General features: G+C 34.0%; 1 protein-coding gene across 2 annotated transcripts; it reads right to left on the bottom strand.

The window, feature by feature from the left end:
* Nucleotides 1-5,246: 5,246 nt before the first annotated feature.
* Nucleotides 5,247-9,607, bottom strand: LOC110925660. Of its 2 annotated transcripts, XM_022169550.2 has the most exons (8): nt 9,238-9,607; nt 7,401-8,336; nt 7,229-7,265; nt 6,665-6,704; nt 6,232-6,302; nt 6,095-6,153; nt 5,938-6,011; nt 5,247-5,710 (listed from the first exon to the last, which is right to left on the bottom strand). In XM_022169550.2, the coding sequence occupies exons 4-8, from the start codon at nt 6,700-6,702 to the stop codon at nt 5,617-5,619; spliced, it is 336 nt and encodes a 111-aa protein (XP_022025242.1). In that variant the 5' UTR covers nt 6,703-6,704; nt 7,229-7,265; nt 7,401-8,336; nt 9,238-9,607; the 3' UTR covers nt 5,247-5,616. The 2 variants fall into 2 exon arrangements, with proteins under 2 accessions (XP_022025242.1, XP_022025243.1); XM_022169551.2 differs by lacking the exons at nt 5,247-5,710; nt 9,238-9,607 and adding an exon at nt 5,719-5,826 and having other exon boundaries at nt 7,401-8,072.
* Nucleotides 9,608-22,660: the final 13,053 nt, after the last annotated feature.

Raw genomic sequence — 22,660 nt, 5'->3', positions numbered from 1 at the left:
GGAAGTCATGGGAAGCTAGCACAATTTGCGGATTGTTTGTTATTTGGTTTATTTCTATTTTTAAAGGGGATAACGAGCTTGATAATGAGAACAATTAGCAAACACACACACTCTTGAAAGCTCTCTGCAACTTATTGGCGATTACATACATTTTTGCACACTAGTGATCCTTGTAACAAGCTTGTTGTCATCCCGATTTGTAACCTTTATTTGTTTAATATAGTTGGTGATCGGTAGTTTCCATCACCCGAGGTTTTTTGTGCCGGAGATCATATCTTGATCAAGGGCTTTTTCCTCGTATAAATCCTTGTGTCTCTTGTTCATTTCATCTACAAATTGCTTATACATTTGCCATTTAATTCAAGCATAACACCTCACAAAATAAGATTTGGTTGTATTATCCTAGTCTGATTTTTGACCAAAACAGTTCCCCGCTGTTCCCCACTTTTTTAGTGTTCCCCAATGAACCTTCCCCTATATATATATATATATATATATATATATATATATATATATATATGCCAACATAATTAAAAATAAAGATCTTTTCTTGAAAATCCTCAAAAATACGTGAAAATCCTAAGTGACCGAGAAACTTGATTGTTTTAGAACAATTATTTAATAGATTATTTCTATCTCAATTAGGACATGTGGATTTGATCTGAGGGATTGCGATATTTAAAAACGCACCCAAAGGTGAGTGTCACAGAACCCCACTTTTTACTGTTTTCGGGGTAAAGAACACATCTTTAATAAGAATGAATATATGTTATCGTATAAAACATGATTTCAAATAAATGTATTCTAGTGAGAATTCACTAAAACGTCATTTTACCATCTTATATACTATTTTCAGAGAAAAACATGTTATTAAAAGCTAAGTATATGTTTTCATATTAAATTTGCTTTTAAATTATATAAAAATGTATTTTCATCGAGAATACGAGAGTATCATAATGTGTTTATGAACTCAAAAGATGAATGACTTAAACTGTTTTCGAGAAAAACGAGTTTAAAAATGAATTATATTGGTTTCGGGGAGGAAACTGGGTAAATAGACGACGTTATAGGTATAACGATCGTAAAGATTTAAAAACAGACTTTTAAATCTAAGTTGGGATAAATCCGTCAAGACCTCAAGCGTGTAAGTGACGATAAGGGCTTGCATTTCATGGGGAATACTGGGGATTTGTATAACACCAAATATTAAATTACTATTCAGTAGGTTATATATATTAATGCATTGAGGAGGCACAAAAGGAGGCATCCATGCCACAATGTTTAATCATTAAGTATCGAACATGTGTAAATGTTGATAGATCTATCGGGTTGATAACCCTGTCGTGACCGGTAGCTCCGCGTCCACATAACGGCGAATTGATATTCTATAATTGTCTAGTATTGATTAGAACTGTCACACCCCGACCCGCAGCGAAAAGGTACGGGGCATGATGATTACCCATAGCTCATGACAACTAATCATTGTTACGATATTTAAATTATGTCCATTTAAATTGTCACATAGCATTTAATAATCAAAATTATTCATACATTGTTCAAAACAAACATATCAAGATTTCAATTTAATTTCCTAATGCCCGTGCTACGTGTCCACGTCACTTGATCATCAACTTTGAAAACCTGCACCACGTTAGAAAAATATATTTTTTGGTCAACAAATATGTTGGTGAATAATTTCCTCCTTTTATAGAAAATAGTTTTATATTTATTTCTTTAAAAAAATGTTTTTTTAACATGCACCTCAAGGTTACTGTGAAAATGGTCTAATATCATCAAGATAGCCAACATAACCATAAATCCAAATTTACCAAACAAGAATACACAATCAAACAACACAACCACCAAAATAAATAGACTCCTGACAATAGCGTGCATTAGGCTCAAGCCCCAAGGAGCGAGTCTAATACCGTTTGCGATACTAGGCTACAACCCATGGCCGTGGGGAGCCTAGTCAGCCGTGGATCCACTAGACACAATAGCATGCAATAGACTTGATTTCAGATAGCATATAGAATAATAGAGTACACATATGACATTCACATAATAACACTTGATCATAACATGTTAAGTAAATAAAAAAATGTAACATGATGCACCCCAAAATTTTTAAAAGATTAAAAAAGGGGAAAGTGGAAGAGATTACTCTTAGGTTGCGAAGAAACGTTCCACGAGAATTAACGACGAACTGGAATATGTGGAATTCTAAGATAATAACCGTATTGTAAATAACAGACATACTAAACGAAAGGATAACCTAATGATTTCAGGAAATTGGGTTCTCCTATTTGGGACTTGGAAATATATAAAATCATATTCGTTCAACAAAGAAATAACCAAAGCAATAGTTATATATGTTTTAGAATTTTATTAAAACGTCAAAATTATAAAATTACCATTTTAATGGTTTTCAACTATTTGACAAAGCCAATAATTAAATAAGTTCATGAACACATCTAATTATTATATATAATAGATTTATTGATTGCCACAAATTTTAAATTTAAAAACAATAATTTTATAATGGGAATGATTTGTATAACAATTTCACCCATTATTTAATTGCATAATAGTTATCAAAAATTATAGAAATAATCTATAAAAATTCTATAACAATTATACACCCTCTAAAAATCAGTAGGAATATTTATAAATTTTATGTGTGATAATCTTGTATTTTAAATAATTAAAACATATATATATATATCCATTTTATATTTATAAATTCCCCAAAAATTAAGAAAAATTATATAAAAAATTCCCCACTGTTTATATAATCTGAAATACCCAATAAATTATTTATTGAATTTATTTAAAAATTATCTTGTATTTTTATTCGATTTATCTAGTGATTGAATCATAAATAATTCACCAAAATCCCAATCGATATCTGAAAATTCCCAAAATTTATACACAATACACTAGTATGATATATAACAATTTTATGCTTTCAATTTCATCAAAACACAAGTCTAAATCTAAAAGCCCCGAATTCTATGCATGAAAAACCCTAATTTCAACTAAAATTAAATTCGGATAAATTAGCCTTCTATCACTGAAATTGATAGAGGGCTTTTGTAGAGAATGAAAAATTAAGCAAGTTGGGCTTTGGAATCACCTGAAAAGGTTGAGAATTGAAGGAGATATCGTCCGCACAAGTTACAAGCCCTAGAATGTTCTTCGATTAAATTCGCGATGTAGAAGTGATGAAATGGAGAAATTTCAGTGTGGTTTTTCATGGTTTGAAAGGAGGATTCGAATGGGATAGGACTTCGGAGCCAATTTGACGATTAAAGTATACACCCAATTGTGTTCTTGATGCTTGTTCATGGAGGTTAAGGTTCGGATTTAATTTACATAACTAATTGATAAGAATGAAACAAATATGTGATACACAACATTATTCTCCACTAAAACTAGTTAAACGCAATCAAAGCAAGTGTAAATGGTCACTTGAATCGTCGTAACGCTTCACATCCTTAATAGTTTGCATAGTTGGATCTTGCCAGCGAAGAAGGAAGGGGTCTGGTCGCGTTCGGTTTAATGTATAAGAAAAAGGGGGAATCAAGTGGTTAACGCTTCATTTGTTCACCATGGTGGCTCGGGTTTGAATCCCGCGCCATCCGTTTCAAACTTTTTATTAAATGGGTTTCCCGTAATTACCACTTTAGACCCTGCATATTACATAAGATACTAACTGAACTAACTTAAATAACTAACTTAGTTAGCATATTGCATTTATAAAACTAACAACCTACCTAACTTAGTTAACTAGTTTTTATACAAAGCTAGTTAACTTAATTAGATTTACTAACCAAGTTACTTAGCTTGTTTCTAATATATCATTTCCATAAATTTCAAAACAGCCCTTTAACTAAAATTTGAAGTTTTGACCATATAACCCTTCAAATTTAAAACTTGTTTTAACTACCATTCTCTAGCGTAGTTACTTATTTACGTCATAATTTCTAAGCGATCTAACTGGGTTCTATTTACAAACCTCCGTTTTTATTCCGGTTTTAAATCCGACGATAAATTAAATGATATAAACGATAAATTAAATGATATAATTTTGAATAAAAAATACAATTATAAAAAATTCTTATTATTAAATTTTTAAAATGTTCAGTTTTTACGATCCGGGTAGAGTTTCGGAGACCCGTTTTTGGCGGATGTTACAAGAACTTCATTCGTAGTATATAGCTCGTAATGTCTTGCTAACTTACGAAACCGAAATCACAACGAAAATTTAATATTTATATAATCAAAATCATGAGTATAATTTTTCATCAGAGATAGGGCGCGATTGTTTCGGATGAATTCTTTCATGACAATTTTTATATGAAATCCGGTACATGCTGATTTCATTAACATTACAACAACATCATTTTATTAAACTGAATGTTATATTTTTAAAACATATATAAATTTTTTAAATATGTAATGGTTTTCAGACCATTAAGGGTCAAATAAGGAAGTTTTTCCTTAAATAAAAATAATACAAAAATTATATGTGAACTCACCCTCCATTGTGTTGACACTTGATTTTAACGTGTTCTACAGGTACATGAGTTCGGCTTCGGAGAATTTTGGCTAGTGTTGTCAACTGGTAATATGATGCTTGTGTAGTTAAACTATGATGGACATCTTTTAAATTATGAGACCATGTTTGTAATAAGACCCCTAAGGGTCAAACTTCTATGACTTGCTTATGATAATGTGGTAAATCTTAAAAACTATGTTTTTAAAATAACAAAATGTCCAAATTAACTAAAGCATCGACCACTAAGACTTACATGGATACCAACCTCCGTCACCGCCACGTTTGTATTTCCGCTGCGACGTTTTTGGGGTGTGACATTTCTTTCCAGACACATCGATCCTGCTTTTCTTTTCACCATCGTCGCAACACTGCCTGAGCTCCTCCTTTCCAAAATCATGCCATCTTCTTCCTCAATTGATCATTGATTTTGAAACGGGTAATTTTTTTCAACCATCCTAATAACCCTAAGTTACATATCCGAACCCTAATTTAAGGAAATTGTTTGTTTTTTTTTTCCCTTTCACTTTTAAATGATTGGGATTGTTGTGAAATTTTGTTTTTATTAGGTTGGTGTTTATAGGATCTTTGTTTGTGTTTATTGTTAAGAAAACTAAAAAATGCATTGCAATTGGTATAAAAGTCTATGTAACCTTTGGATTATGTTCAAGTGTTGTATGATATGTGCACATATGGGAGGATATTATCATTTGTCAAGTTATGTCTAAACATTCAACAATGAGAAAAGTGTATTTTGTTATATATTTGTACACTATAAAGCAGAGCTAGTCCAATTTAGAATCAACTTTTTAATCAATTAATACTATCTTTGCAGGTAATTGTTAGGAGCACAACTTCCATCTCGCAGGGGCCACTAGATGGCAAGAAAGGGTTTGACTTGTAGCGGATGGTGCATATCCTGCTTCGGCGAAGGTAAACCTCCAGACCCTTATCGAGTTTCCGGTGATTGTAGAGAATCGATTGTGAATGCTCCTATGCTTAGTAGGTCAAAATGTTTGTTTGTTTGGTTCACATTGATAATCGATGTCTATTTTGGCTTAAAAGTGTGTCAATATGTCTATTTTGGTGCGTATTCCATTTAAAAACTCCCATGTCGTCATTGCACAATCCAAAACTAAACAAAAAAACGCACTACAAAAGATTGTAATAAAAACTTGGATCAATATTTATCAGAATAGTCGTCCCTATCAATGTATGGGTGATTCATATGCTCCATGACAATTATCATATGAACCACTATCTGCTAACTGAAATAAAAATTAAACCAAACCAAATATTTATCAACTAAAGTAGTTCTAGAAAGGATTTACGAATGCCTATATTGTTATTCAAGTTCGAATAAAATGTGTTTGCCATACCCAAGTTCGTGTTGAAGCCACTCAACCCTCTCACGAGGGTAGTCTTTAGGTGGATTTGAAACAAGGTTTTGAATCTGTGTAAAAGAGTTAAATGACTTAATAAATTTATAAATAACATTAATTAATATGTCATAAATATAGAACTCGGAAAACTTACACTTTCTTGCCAAAAATTATACCCTTTTTTGGAAAAACCATCATCCTTATGCATGACAACTGTTAAAATATGAATAAAAAGGTAAAATTTTTGGCACAAAATAGTGTAGTTATTTAACTCATAAACATTTAACTTACAGTCATAAACCTCGATACATCCCTTCACATTGGTTGTTGAAAGGTTAGTTTGATTAAGAAATTGATTAACCCTATAACAAGAATCAAGTGGTGAAGTTGATATCAATAATTAACAAAGTCAATTCGGATAACTCCCAAAGGTTTATCAACCATAGACAATACCAACTTGGGGGAGTAAAATGGATAGTATGAAAAAAATACAAGGGTGGTCTGAGGAGATTAGTTTGGATAATGATGGTTAAATTATTTTCCTCAAATGCAATCCAAATTCGAAGTTCAAATATTAAGGACTTCTAACCAACTTTTGAATCCTATACTAATCCAACTGACTTTTGGATGAAGCTACCCGCTTGTAGCTTAGGCCGACCCAACCCAAAGTGACTCGTTTAAGTCGGGAAGTACACCCAATATTAATACTCAAACAACAACTTACTTTGTGAACGATCGGCTAGTATCTTCTAGGTACCTCATTACTGAAAAGAAAACAAAACAATATTAGGATCAAAATGTAATAAAGTTAGTTGTCCTAACACAGGCACTGCATCGAACATCAAAATTAAGATCACTGAACCAAGAACATGTGGATAGAAATTTGAGTAGCAAAAGTAGACAATATAACATGAACTATCCGTAAAATTACTAGTAATTGTTATAGAGAAAGAGCCTAAACGAAACTAACAATTGTGTTAAATTCTAAACTAGCAATTGTGTCAAAACCTAAACAAACAAATTCCGAAAAACACAAAGAATATCAATGCACTGCAAACAATCTTTAACTGAACTCTAGAACCCTCCTATAACATTAGCCGCCGGAAAGATGAATTGAACACCGCCGGTGTCAAATCGAATGCAGATCAAACACAAAGAATACACAACATAAGTTTCAGTGAGGAACATGTTTATCTATACTACATGAGAAAAAATGGTAAATCCTATTTGAATGGAAACAAGTCAAAAAATTCAATGTAGCAATAATTAAGACTCATAAACAACTTACTTGTCAATAAGTTGGCTAGTAGTTAGGATTCTCAAGTCTGAAAAGCAAATAAAAATACAATCAAATTGTAATCAAGTTGGTTACCTAATTTTAGGGAAGTTCATGAAATAAAATATGCTACGAATTATATAAAACAAAATAAAAGGTGCTTACGAATTAAATAAAACAATACCTCTTGATATTAGGTATAATATGTAAATGTGAGGGTGTAAATGAAGCTTATCATCCAAGTGTATTAAATCGAACACCGCCAATACCAGCACCATCGCAGGTATCGAATTGATCACCGACATCACTGATGATACTACACCGCCGTCGGTATCAAATTGAACACCGACAATACTAGCACTGTAGCATGTATCAAATTGATCGCCGCTAATACTAACATGTATTATTATATCGATCACCACTGATAGTAGCACTGCCGGTGTCAAATCAAACACCGGTGATACTAGCACCACCGGTATCAAATCAAACAATGGCGATACAATCAACCACCGCTTGTATCAAGTCGAACATTGCCAACATCAAATTGGCCCGCTGCTATTATCGTCTAACATTTGCTTATATTTTGATCAGTTGACGCTATCAAGTCCTCGTATACTTCGTTTTTTGAAGCAACATCTCTTTAAGTAATCTCTTTTGAAGTACTAACTTGGGTAGCTTGTAATATATCACCAATAGGATGAGGATCATTACAGAACACTAAATATTGCGAGAACAAAAAGAACAACTCTAAATCATTAAATTTTGGGATTTAAGGTAGATATTTTTTTAAATTTTATGTTTCTTACATTAATATGTGTATTACATATACATAAAAAACCATATATTTTTACCTACATATAGCCTATATATATGTAGGTAATTTAATCTACACATAACCTACCTATGTATAGGTTATATAAAAATTGAAAATTTTTCATATTTTATTTTAAATTCTAGTGTGAGAAACAATAAATCTTACATTTTTAACATTTTCATTTACTTTTGAGGTTTTTAGGATTGAAAAAATGAGTAATTCATTTTGTTCTGTGTATTATCGTAATATTTAGTGTTCTGCATAGAACATTTCATGCACCAATATGTATTCCAAAAGTTAAATGACCTGACAAGTAAATAAATGTCATTAGATAACCTCTTAAAAGGTAGTATCTATTTAAGTAATTGACATAATATATTTACCACATGTTAAAATGTAAACGAATGTAAATGAAAAGCATAAATTCTAGCAGATGTATGTTAGGCTATCTTATCTCAAGACATGAGGGGATTCAACTTGTATCAAATGTAAACGTCTGCTAGGGGTGTAAACAGATTGTGTTCACGGGTCATTAGAATTTGAAAATTTTACATTAATCCAAACTTGAAAATTGCGGCAGACCTATAAACCCGAACACCATAGATACTTGTGGGTTAACCCAAACACGACATGAATATTCGGCGGTTGACCTAAATACGACCTATTTAACACGAGTTTTTTTTTTCGCATATTATTATTTTAAAGTTAATGTTTTACAAAAAAAAAAAAATACAAATGTATATAAAACAATTAAACTTTAATTATAAAATCTTATGTCAATTTTTCTTTTATTATAGTTATGCCATGAAATACCCAACCAATTTAACTAATGACATACACATTTTGAAAAAAAATAAATAAATAAATGAGTTAAACAGGTCAATCCGCCAACCCGCTAGGATGTCACGAACCCGACCGTTTAGCTAAACAACTTGACGGCTTTAACCCGAAACTGACCTGAACTGGTTTAGACTAAACCCAAACCCGTAAATTTCGTGTTAGATTTGTGTCAAGTTAAAAATTCACACCCTTAGCGTTAACCTCTCCATTTATAGTCGTATAAAAAGATATCTTTTCTACATGTTAAAATATGAATGACTAACATAAATTATTAACACATAAAAGTCTATCCCAAAACACAAACAGCGACCCTTTTTTTAATAAACTTTTCATATAACACCACAATTTGTTAGCACAGTTAATCTACCTGGCATTAACGAAAACATCACGTACAAAAGATAAGGTTTCCAAGACCATCAATACTGCATTTTAATTCCGAGGACACCATTTTAGTGATCACCAAATCAACAAAGAGGGTAACATTTGGCATTGATACACTTTTATTAGTAGTGTACCATATATAGTCTCTTCAATACCTGTTAATATATAAACCAAAAATTTGAATTCTTAAGAAGTAATAGTGTAATTCATCTTAACATATGGGATTCAACTTACATATGTATGTTTCATTGTCCCTTAGGGCAGCAGTGCAATTTTTAGCTTTAAGAAATATGTTTATCGTATAAAAGTGAACAAATCCCTTACTTGAATGGTAAAAGTCAATGTAACAATTACTAAAAAAATAACATGTTTATCCTATTGGAAGAACCCATAATACTCTTGATTTCTCTATAAATTTAGGTTCATGTTTTTCTATCTTGAGAGTTAATTATGATATATCCACGTTGCTCTTTTTGTTTTGGATAAGAGAATTTAGGTCATAAAATGAACAAAGCATACATGATTTCTGGCTTTTAAGTGTTACTTATAGTAAGTATGAAGCAAAATAATGTTTTTGACACACAAAAAAAAAGTTATATACGATAGCTAATTTTATTTATAATCAAATAATGATAATGATTCGAGCAGTGACAATCCAAAAACTCACCTTAGCCTAGGAAAAAAAAGAGGTGGAACAAAAAAAAAAAAAAAAAAGAAAATCGGTTGAGTAAAAAAGGGTTTGGTCAGTTGTCAGGCACAGTGATATAGAAGCTCCACTAATAAGTAATAACATCATTTGATCATAATACTTTTCCTTTAACCCATAAATCTTTCATGGACCCATAATAAATCTTTCAATAACTTATGATATAAACTATAAAGTGACTTTTTTCCTTGAATCGAAGAAGTAATCGAGAATACCGAATTTAGAAAACAACTCATGGATGACTTGAGGAGCCGGTTAGGTGAACAACATCAAATTCTTCTGGTGTCGTCTCTTATATAACAGGGAGGTTTTAGGAAGAAGACTGACAATATTGGGCCTTGGTAAATTGGGCTTCAAGAATAGAGCCTTGTTTGAAATAAGTTGGGCCCGATATAATTTTGTAATTCACTGAACGCTACGAGTGTAAATATCTAGTGATTGGGTTATAGATTGAAATTACATTTAACCGGATATATCTTATTTGTGTTATAAGTGGCCTTTTGTGTTTAGTTTTTAACTAGTATTTTTTTAATTAAAAATGAGTTTTTTTTTTTTTTTTTTATAGAAAATAGATACTTGAAAAGTGATTATAAAATGAATAATAGAATTACCATATGTGTGTATGTGATATTAGAAATGCAACTTGAGCACTTACCCCTAGACTGTGTTAGCAAAATCTAGTATTAGTAATTGAATCTCTTTTAACATATGATTAATAATAGTTTAACTCTTGCAACTTCATCAATTTGTCATTTTAGCCCATTTTTTTGTTGTGTGTTTATCCTCAACTTTCGTTTGACCTATTTGAAAGATCGTTTTAGTTTAAATGTTTGTGAAGATGTCACAAATGTTGTGTTTCATAATTTAATATATACTTAAGTTATAATTTAATAATAATAACATTAATAATATTATCAAACACAGAAGCATGGAATCACTTTTGGTACCAAGAGATACTCACCTCTCACGGAGTTGTCTTTTTCATCCTTTGTGTAACACTTTGTCTGTAGTAAGTTTTGTCGTTTTAATATTTTGTAGTGATCCAAACGACTTTCAAAAGAAAGTTAAAAGGTTAATTCTAAAGAGTTCTATACAATTCTTTTAAGCATATAATATTATATATCTATACTTTTCTATGGAGTTCTATAACATTCTAGGAAGTTCCATTTTATCTAATGAGACGTGGGCTCATTGAGGCATAATTGATTTGATGTTGACATCTCTGTTTTGATTGATGGTCATGTTACCATGCATTTCGTGTGATCTTCCACATTAACATGATTTGTAATGTACCCATCAAGAGCTTGTTACCTTTCGGACATCAAAGTACATGGTCTAGAAATTTTACAACTTTGCGATGATGAAACGGGTTTATAACTTTTATATTTGATGAATTGAATGTTTTTTTAGTGTTTTGAGGCTTCTTCTTTCAAGAAGTATGAATTGGAAGAGTGAGAACCGATACTTTGATATTTTATTTATTTGGTGATCCATATTTGATGGCTTAATAATGTTTATCGGCTCTTGTGGAGTAATATATCCTGTCTTAAAACAATACCTATCTACGTTGATAATTATAGTGTTATCGGCATGTATTTTAAGGTATTAGGTTAACTTGTTTATCGGGGAATTAACGGTAGAGATTAAACAAGTTAAGTGACGCGGGGATGTAGGCTCGATTTAATCCTACTATTATTTGAGTTTATTATGTAAATAATTTACATAAGGCTTGTAATTAATATTTAGTTTGTAATTAATGGTTTTGTACTTAGTATACATAGAGGGGATAGATCATGAGAAAACTAAAAAACTCTATGAAAACCACCAAAAAGTAGTAAAAGGGGTCTTTAATGAAGAAGGGGTAAAATTGGAAATATATTTCAAACATTTCTATCTTTTTCATATGTTATTATTTTTTTAAATGCACCATAAATGCACAATTTTTCTTATCTTTCATTCGAGTATACTCGAGCATATCTTTTGCTCTTTATTTTTTTATATTTTATTTAATAGGGGGCTTTAAACCATTGCATGCAAGTTAAAGGAAAGAGGCTTTAAAGCCCCGATGTGACATGACGCTGATGTAGCATGATAGAGCCCATTGGGGCTTTATACCACACCCTCTAGCCTAATTTACTAAATATACATTTACAAGTTAGGAGAATAGTCTCAGGCAGCTGCCTGACACTACTCCATTGGTCTAGCAAATTTACGATTTTATCCAGTTTAAATTTACAGTTTTGCCATTGGTTTTGTTTTTCACCCTCCCAGCTAAATTACAGTTTTGCCCTCAGTTCAAATTTACAGTTTTGCCATTGCTTTGGTTTTTTTTCCTGTCAAATTACGATTTTGCCCCGGTGTAAAATTACAGCTATGCGTTCGTCTTTGTTTTATTTTTTGACAAAACTATTATAGTGTTTTTTTAATTAGTTGACTCGGAGTAATTTTTATTCATGACAGGCGGCTATCTGGCACACGCTCATTTTTCTTAAAAAGCTACAATTTTGCACAGAGTCTAAAATTTAGCCTTTCCATAGTGGTTTTTTTTTTTTTTTTTTTTTTTTTTTTTTGCAAAAGTATTGTAGTGTTTTGTTTTAATTGGTTGACTCGATGTAATTTTTTCTGAGATCGTGTTAGGAGTGTATGTACAAGTAAACAAAACACAGACGTACATATTATGAGAGATAAATATTCGGGTTAGTGCCCGCAACGCGGACGAGGCAAAAACTAGTGAATAACACACGTCTTTCTTGTGACACCCGGCTATTCTGAGCTGGCACTTTACTGGTATGACACGTGTTATGAGTATATGTAGGCACTAAATTATTAAATAGGATATTAATTTGAGGTGTTTGAAAGTTTGACAAACTCAAACTTTTCTAAAAATTACGTTGGTAATAATAAGTTAAACGCTTATCGCGTAACGAACATAATGCGAAACGAACGTTGGTGACTGTCCGGATGACGTTAAAATCCGAAAAATATTCTGTTATGATTAAAACCTTATTTTTAATCATATCCGTGAAGAAAAATTAGTTAGAACGCTTAAAAATCTCGTTTTGCGAATTTAAGCGCGTACTACACTGCGCAATACAATGCGTATACTGCGAAACGTAGACGACGCAGCCAGTTTAGGTGAACGAAATATTATTTAGTAATATTTTGGTGAGTTATTTTTATAAAATACTAAAAATAATTTTAAACGCAGATAAAACGCGAAATAAAATACTCGGTATTCAGTTAAATACATGTGTTATGCATGTATATGTGTATATATGATATATTAGAGAGAGAAAGTGCGTGTGAAGGTGAGACGTGGCGGCTAGTGTGCCCACCACTTCTCCTAATATTGCCAAGTGTTGATCTCTTATGAAACCTAATCATTTCATCTACACCAACACTTCACTTCACATACATTCCAAGATTCACCTTTTCAAACTAATTTTCTTCTTCTTCCTTGATACATCTCGGCCGAACCCACCCAAGAACACCCCCACTTCACTTTTTCACGCTTGTTTCATAAAAATCATGGCCATTTCAAGCTAGTTTTGGGTCATTTTGAAGACCAAAAGTTGATTTCAAGGTGATTCAAGGAGGAACAACCTTGTTTATCATTAAGATTCTCATCATAAAACCCACTTTGATTCTTGAAAGGTATAATATTTTACTACTTTTAAAACACATTTGATGATGATGATGATGAGTGTGATTCTCAAATACTTGGATTTTCACTATTATTGAAATCAAACCAACAAATGATTTTTATAAAAATAAAAATGTGAAGGATGTATGTATATATGATGTGCGTGAAGTGTGTTATATTTTAGGTATATATTTTAAGCCCTTTTACACTTTTTAGCCAAGTTTTAAATTTATAAAACACGATATTTACTAACACTAAACACACATATGGGCAAGTGCACCCATCGTGGACGTAGTATAGTGTTGGTAAAATACCGAGGTCGTCCAAGGACACAAGAGCTTTTAGTACTGGTTTATCCTCAACGTCTAATCAAATCAAAATGTTAGAAAAAAGTTTTTTAAACTAAGAAAATAAAACTAACTAAAATGCTGAAAAATAAAATAAAAAATAAAAAACAGATAGACAAGATGAATCACTTGGATCCGACTCGTGTGTAGTGTAACCTTTGATTATTTTCGCACTTTTGCACTTGTTTAAGAGATTATCTTAGTTATTGTAGTAGGCCCATCTTTTGAAGGCAACGTTACCCTCAACCCAGTAGTTTGAGTCAGCAAGGATACAATCCTAAAGGGTCGGATTATTGAAAGATAATTAATTAAGTTATTAATGCATAATGTGGTAGGCCCCTCTTTTGAAGGCGACGTTACCCTCAGCTAAGTAGTCTGAGTCAGCAGGGATACAGTCCTAAGTAGCTGGGTTAAAGTTTTAATAGTAGTTTAACTTATGAGGGGGTCAAAGAGTTTGGACCCCCGCCATCCAATATCTTTGGGTATTGAAGGAGGTCCTACTAAATTTGACCCAGGTCCTTTGCAGGATCTATACACTGAACAATGGCAAGACTCTTACCAAACCGTTCCCTTAACCCCCGACCAGGTAGCCAACATACCTCCATATAGACCGTGGAGATATGAATGGTGAAAATCTTTTATTTTATGTAGACAGTAAAATAATGCCAAGACACCACGGACAAACGATAAGGAAGAATCACCTTCAACATAAGAAACTAGTAATTAAAGTCATTAATACAAAACCAATTAAAAAGTGCAAAAGATTAAAAATAAAAAGTATTACACTAAACACTTACGATCACCAAGTGATGTAAGAGACTTAGGCAAACATGGCCTTTGATTGTCAAGAACTCTTACAATCAATCTTGGATCCCGAGACGACTCGCACACTCTACGATGGACAATGGATGATGGTGGTGGATGATGGTGATATGGTGGTGGTGGGTGGTGGGTGAAGTGTGAGAGAGGTGGTGTGCCAAGGGATAAGTTGCAAGAGCTCCAAACACTCCTATTTATAGGCTGAACAGAAGCTCGGGTACGGCCCCGTGACCGCTGGGCACAGCCCCGTGTCCATCTGACCCTCTCTCTTCATTAATTGCAATTCGCAATTCCAATAAATGAGCATGCAGGAAGTTGACCACGCCCCCGTGTCCGCTGGGCACGGCCCCGTGGTGGGCAGTAGAAGCTTCTATGAGTTTGTCTTTTCTGCTGCTACTTGGGCACGGCCCCGTGCTCGCTGAGCACGGGGCGTGTTCAGTCTTCTGTCTTCTTTGTTTTCCTTGGGAAGATGCTGTCGAGATGTCGGGCATGCCACTTTTGTTCCTTTTCTTGTATTTATGTTAGATTTTGCTATCTTTTTGCTTCTTTTGTTATTTTGAGCTCATTTAATCCTGAAAATACAAAAGGAAGACAAAAGCACACTTTTCCAACATTAGTACTAAAAAAGGATTAGTTTTATGCCACAATTGATGTAATTTATATGTTACATTTTGTGCACATCAAATATCCCCACACTTGAATCTTTGCTTGTCCTCAAGCAAAACTCTTTAAAATGTGGCTTACACACCCAAATGGAATGGGTAGAAGAGAAGTTTTGAGCTTATCTTGAGTGTCGGGAATCCAAGATCTTTATTGGGTTTTATTTTTATATTATTTACAATCCTATTTGTTATGATTTATTTAGAACGTTTCATAAGAGAAATTACTTATATGGGCATAACATGCCTTTTTTAAAATTCCATTTATAAACAAGTTCACATACCTCACGGGGGATCACTTAACACTCGGCTGAAGATGTATTTTCGTGAAACACTCGAGAGCGGCATGGAACTTACTCCTACCATATGCTTGCCAAGCAATCAATCCTCCTCCTTTTTAACTATATACCTTTATAAATATCAAGAGGACTTTTGGGTGAAGGGTTAGGCTTGGGTTAAAGGTAGGTGGTTGGGTTAGTGGTTAGTAAAAAGGGCTAAAAGCGTAAAAAGCGTCTGTTGTCGTGAATCCTTTTTTTTTACATTTATTCAAACTAAGCGTATTCAAACAAGATTTTTTTTGAAAAGGAATGTCACATGAAAAACCGAGTTTTTACTAAAATAAAGGGTTTAAAATGAAAAAGGGTTTTGGTGGGTAAAAGGGTGTTTATTTTGTGGGTTAAGAAATGAAAAGGTTTAGGCTCAAAGGGGTTAACTAGGGGGATTTTGGGTAGGTGGTAAAAAAAAATAAATAATGGTGTTGAAAGAAAAAGGGTTAGCCCTAATGCCTCCAGCATTTACTTACTCGGGTTTAAGTTGGTAAGGACCGGGAATGTATTGTCGTGGCAACTTCTAGAGTTGTAAGAACCAAGCGGCTATTCACACAAGAAACGAAAAATGAGCATTTAGTTTAAAGATATGTATTTGTATGCTCAATAAAGGCTCAAAACTCACTTTTGTGGGAATGGGTTTTTATGTGATCAAGTATATATAATCAAATTTTAACTAGGTTTGTCACGCCGTTTCATAATTTTCTTATGTTGGTTCTTTTTATCACGACGATATCGGTCGTAAATTTGTAAAAATATAACCTTTTTAGAACTTGTAATTCCCAAATTAAACCAAGATAAGTAAAAAAAAAAGAAAGTTTTTTCAAAAAAATTTGGGGTGATTAGCGGTTCCAATAGAGTTTTGTGTAAGGCTTGTAATTAGGACTTGCAAAACTCAAGGTTTTAGCATCCCCCCACACTTAAATTACACATTGTCCTCAATGTGTTCCAAAAATAAGTTTTTCGGTTGATTAAAATGTGTAAAAGTGGGTTAAAAACAAGATTTTATGTTACTGGGTAGCTGAACACGGGGTGGTGTTGGCTGAGCACGGCCCCGTGTCCAGACTGCCAGTACCAAAAGTAAACAGAAGGCTGGGCACGGGGGCGTGTTCAGTGAGCACGGCCCCATGTCCAGTTACCTGAACTGGGCATTTCTGCAGATTTTCGGGCACGGGGGCGTGTTGGGTTGAGCACGGCCCCGTGCTGAACTTGCTGTAATGAAGAAAAACTGTCGGGAGGCTCTGTTTTTGTGCATGGGGTGTTCGTTCAAGCTTCCCTTAATATCCTTCACCATCCCGAGTGTGTTTTTATTCCTGAAAAGTAAAACTAAACTAGAAAACATAAAAGTTAATCTAAACTAAAACTAAGGATAGTTCCGCGGAATGCGTCCGTGGTGCGCCACGTTTATAAGGGTCCTTGGCTAGACCCACCTTATCAACCTTATCAGGTGGTTCTGGCTCATCTTCAATTAGGGGGTCGTCATTGTCGATTGGATATTTCATTGATCGCTCAAGATCGATACTTTTTTTAAATGCCCCTAATTGAATAGATAGATTATTGGACCTCCGGTTTTTCAAAGCTTCGTGTGTTTTTACAAAAGGTCGTCCCAACACTAGAGGAGCGTCATCAAGGATGACAAAGTCTGTTGGGATTACCATTTGATTTGTTTGGACCAAGACATCCTCAACTATACAGATTGATTTTATTATTTTCCGATTAGATAGAAAAATGGGTATTTGAAGTGGAGAAAAATTTAATTTTTTGAAAATGTAATTAGGCACTATGTTAACACAAAGATCTTTATCAATTGTAACATTACTAATAAATGAATTTTGAAAAAGAACATGGAACCGGTGTAATGTTGATTTGAAAAGGGTCCTTGATCATTAGTTAACTTAACACTTACCGTTTCGTCAATTTTAGTGCTAGTGTTTAACTCTTTTAAAAACTTAGCATGAGTGGGTACTAAACAATGATTTTCAAAAGAAGGTGACAAGAGGTTAATTTCTTCAAAATTAGACTCTTCTTGAATTTTAGCGTTATCGGCCTCACCTCTTTCGTTGTTTAACTCATGTGTCGGTTTTTCACTTATTTGTTCATCCATTTTTAACTCTTCAACTATCTTTTCTTTATTTAACTCTTCTCTTGTGTGGGACTCCTCTTCCCTTGCGCGAGATTCTTTTATGTATCGTTCGATAGTTTTAAGTTTTTCTATTATCCTATCGGCCACTTCGTGATAGAGAAAGGATCGGGATCCTCAAAGCTTGAATCCGGTTGTTTGATCCTTGGTTCCTCATAATACCCATATGAAGTAGATGGTTCACACCATTGTTCTTCATTGTAAGCATATGATGGATAAGGGTCGTAATTTTGTTCTTCATAGTACTCATATGAGGTGGGTTGTTCACGCCATGGTTCCTCATAATAAGTATATGAAGGTGGTGGCTCATATCTTGACTCCTCAAAGTATGAGTATGAAGGTTCATACCTTGGTTCATCAAAATATGAGTATGAGGAAGAAAGTTCATACCTTTGGTCTTCATAGGATGTGTATGAAGTCGATGGCTCGTACCTGGGCTCCTCATAATAGTTGTATGAATTGGATGGTTGAAATAAGTTACAATATTGTACCGAGTGCGGGTTACCACAATTAGTGCAATAGTCTCTTATGTAATCATCCTCCTCATAGGTGTAGTTGTAGCCTCCTGAGTATTGATCCATAGGAATCACTCAACAGACCACAACTGAGTCTCGGGACCAGAAAACAGAAATAAAGACGGAAACAGAGGCTGGACACGGCCCCGTGTTCAGGGTCTGTATCTGGGCGTTTTAATAAAAGTTGCTGGTCTTGTTGAGCACGGGGGCGTGTTCAGTGAGCACGACCCCGTGTTCAGACTCTGTATCTGGGTGTTTAACTAAAAATATGCAACACGGCCCCGTGTTCGGTGAACACGGCCCCGAACTGTAAATGCAAACTAAACTAAAATGCAGAAAAATGTGCGCGCGTTTTGAAAAAGTTTTGAAAAACTGATTAGGCCATCAATTTTACGCTTTCTTAAAATCCTTGTGTCCCCGGCAACGGCGCCAAAAACTTGATGTCCGTGAAGTGTGTTATATTTTAGGTATATATTTTAAGCCCTTTAACACTTTTTAGCCAAGTTTTAAATTTATAAAACACGATATTTACTAACACTAAACACACATATGGGCAAGTGCACCCATCGTGGACGTAGTATAGTGTTGGTAAGATACCGAGGTTGTCCAAGGACACAAAAGCTTTTAGTACCGGTTTATTCTGAACGTCTAATCAAATCAAAATGATAGAAAAAGGTTTTTTAAACTAAGAAAATAAAACTAACTAAAATGCTGAAAAATAAAATAAAAAATAAAAACAGATAGACAAGATGAATCACTTGGATCCGACTCGTGTGTAGTGTAACCTTTGATTATTTTCGCACTTTTGCACTTGTTTAAGAGATTATCTTAGTTATTGTAGTAGGCCCCTCTTTTAAAGGCGACGTTACCCTCAACCCAGTAGTTTGAGTTAGCAAGGATACAATCCTAAAGGGTCGGATTATTGAAAGATAATTAATTAAGTTATTAATGCATAATGTGGTGGGCCCCTCTTTTGAAGGCGACGTTACCCTCAGCTAAGTAGTCTGAGTCAGCAGGGATACAGTCCTAAGTAGCTGGGTTAAAGTTTTAATAGTAGTTTAACTTATGAGAGAATCAAAGAGTTTGGACCCCCGCCATCCAATACCTTTGGGTATTGAAGGAGGTCCTACTAAATTTGACCTAGGTCCTTTGCAGGATCTATACACTGAACAATGGCAAGACTCTTACCAAACCGTTCCCTTAACCCCCGACCAGGTAGCCAACATACCTCCATATAGACCGTGGAGATATGAATGGTGAAAATCTTTTATTTTATATAGACAGTAAAATAATGCCAAGACACCACGGACAAACGATAAGGAAGAATCACCTTCAACATAAGAAACTAGTAATTAAAGTCATTAATACGAAACCAATTAAAAAGTGCAAAAGATTAATAATAAAAAGTATTACACTAAACACTTGTCTTCACCAAGTGATGTAAGAGACTTAGGCAAACATGGCCTTTGATTGTCAAGAACTCTTACGATCAATCTTGGATCCTGAGACGACTCACACACTCTACGATGGACAGTGGATGATGGTGTTATGGTGGTGGTGGGTGGTGGGTGAAGTGTGAGAGAGGTGGTGTGCCAAGGGATGAGTTGCAAGAGCTCCAAACACTCCTATTTATAGGCTGAACAGAAGCTCGGGCACGGCCCCGTGTCCATCTGACCCTCTCTCTTCATTAATTGCAATTCGCAATTCCAATAAATGCGCCTGCAGGAAGTTGACCACGCCCTCGTGTCCGCTGGGCACGGCCCCGTGGTGGGCATTAGAAGCTTCTATGAGTTTGTCTTTTCTGCTGCTACTTGGGCACGGCCCCGTGCTCGCTGAGCACGGGGCGTGTTCAGTCTTCTATCTTCTTTGTTTTCCTTGGGAAGATGTTGTCGGGAGGTCGGGCATGCCACTTTTGTTCCTTTTCTTGTATTTATGTTAGATTTTGCTGTCTTTTTGCTTCTTTTGTTATTTTGAGCTCATTTAATCACGAAAATACAAAAGGAAGACAAAAGCACACTTTTTCCAACATTAGTACTAAAAAAGGGTTAGTTTTATGCCACAACTGATGTAATTTATATGTTACATTTTGTGCACATCAATATATGTGGCCGAAAGTATGTATGTATGGTTAGTGTTTGTATTTTAAATTTTGATTGAAAGGTAAGTTGAAATGTGTTGTTTGAATAAACAAGGTTTTGTGTTAATATGTTATAGTAATGAAGGAATGATTTAATCTTGGATTTGATTTGAAATAATGTTGATATATTGGTATACATGGCCGAAAACCCACATGCATGTATGTTAAAGGTTAAGTTTTGACTAAACAATGATTTTGACCTTAAAAGTATGGATGTTTAAATCATAATGGAATTTTCAGGAAAGTTGTCATAAAAAAAGTCTTGTGATATTAAGTAAATACAAGTAAAATGGAATTTTGGAAATTTATATACATACATGCATATGGCCAAAAATTTGTAAGTATATATGTGATTTTGTAAGTTGATGCATGTTCTTGAATGTTAGTTTAAAATGCATGTATTGATGATTTATGTATGATGGATTAATAATTAAATAAAATGGTGTTATAAATGTGTCATATGTTACAATAAATGAAAGAATAAGGTTTAATAATCTTGGATATGATTAAGAAGTAAATGTGCTTAAAATACTTGTACATAGACTTGTAGGACGGTTTGATGATCATCATAAAAGGGATTTGTTGTGACATGATAAACATTCGCTTAAATCAGTAAACAAACATGAGGAATGAAGTTATTTGATGTATTTTAAAGTTATAAAAATTATGTTATAACTTGGTAGCTTTGCATGTTGTACATAAAGCTTGAAAACTAGTAAATCGGGTGATAATTGCATGAATTTTGTGCTTTTCATGAGACCTGCATATATGTGATTAAAATTTTTGTTTTAATCAGTAGATATCATGTATTATGTTAAAATATCAAGTCTTGATGATTTGGGATGGTCATGGTAAAGTTCAGTATGAAACTATGCGTTAAAAACGGGAAAAGTCAGCTTTTTTAGTGATTTTTATAAGACTGTTTTAAATCTGATTTTAAACTGATGTGTCACACCCCGATTTCCACGTATCTCACCGGTGGGCCCGGTGGGGGATTACCGTGATGACGTTGGCAACAATATAGTCAAACCACACAATTATATAATGCACAGCGGAAGCATAAGATAAATATATAAACTCAACCTCTGGTTGTAATATCAAATGTATTACAGAAGTTGAATATATCCACAGCGGATCAAAATAATAAAATGTTGTTCATTCAGATACGGCATCGAGTTTGCGAGACTATTCATGATGCTTAGGCAGCTAATACCAGCCAATTTCGTACAGTACCTGCACTTAATCTTTTTGGGGAAAATACGTCAGTTTACACTGGTAAATACATTCAACTGACACATTTGAAAATGTTTATTAAAATTGATTTGAATGCACAAGGCACAAACTCTTTTATAACTTGGGAAAATTTTAATAAAATCTTGTGAACGTTTTACATGTTCTTTTATGCGTTCAGTAGCCCGGGTCGTGCCGGGTTAAAGATTTATAGACACACCACATTGCGTAAAACCGTAGTATAAAAACCAACGGCTACGTCTTTTAATTTAATGTCGACACTATATACCGGGTGTACGCCTACACCGGGATGTCGATGGTCGTGGCCATTTCGTGAAATGATGCCAAGGATATCCGGGACAACGGTCATTAAACCCCCCAAAGGCTTATAAGCAACAAAACTGTTTAAATGAGCCGATCATATTATTTAATTAACCACCTAAGCGATGGATGAATATAATGCTCAATCAAGCGGTATTAATATACCGTAACCCAAGCCCATATAGGGGAAATAAGTTAAAGTATTTACCTTTGCAAGTATATTTCCTTAATTTGGATTAAATCACCGATAGCTTTTACTGGGGCTCCTAATCTGGAACGAAGGTTTTAATTAACCTCTTGGAATCCTAACGAGTCGTTATAATGACCGTAGCCTAGACCGGTTGGTTCCGATATATATAGATATGGTTTAACCGCGCGAAAAGGCGAAAACCGAGAATAGAGTGTGATTCTGACCCAACAAGTTCAGAGACTTGTTTTATATGGGTTAATGGTTCACACTCTGGATTTTGGGGTTCAAATAATATAATTTGACCCGTATCGGCTAATTTATGAAAACTAGTTTCATAAGCCGAACCGTGCGCGCAATAGGCGAAACGGTTAACCAT

This window comes from Helianthus annuus, chromosome 17 (genome assembly GCF_002127325.2).
Source record: "Helianthus annuus cultivar XRQ/B chromosome 17, HanXRQr2.0-SUNRISE, whole genome shotgun sequence".
NCBI classification, from domain to species: domain Eukaryota; kingdom Viridiplantae; phylum Streptophyta; class Magnoliopsida; order Asterales; family Asteraceae; genus Helianthus; species Helianthus annuus.
The sequence above is the reverse complement of the archived record's forward strand: the minus strand, read 5'-3'. Positions and strand labels throughout refer to the sequence as shown.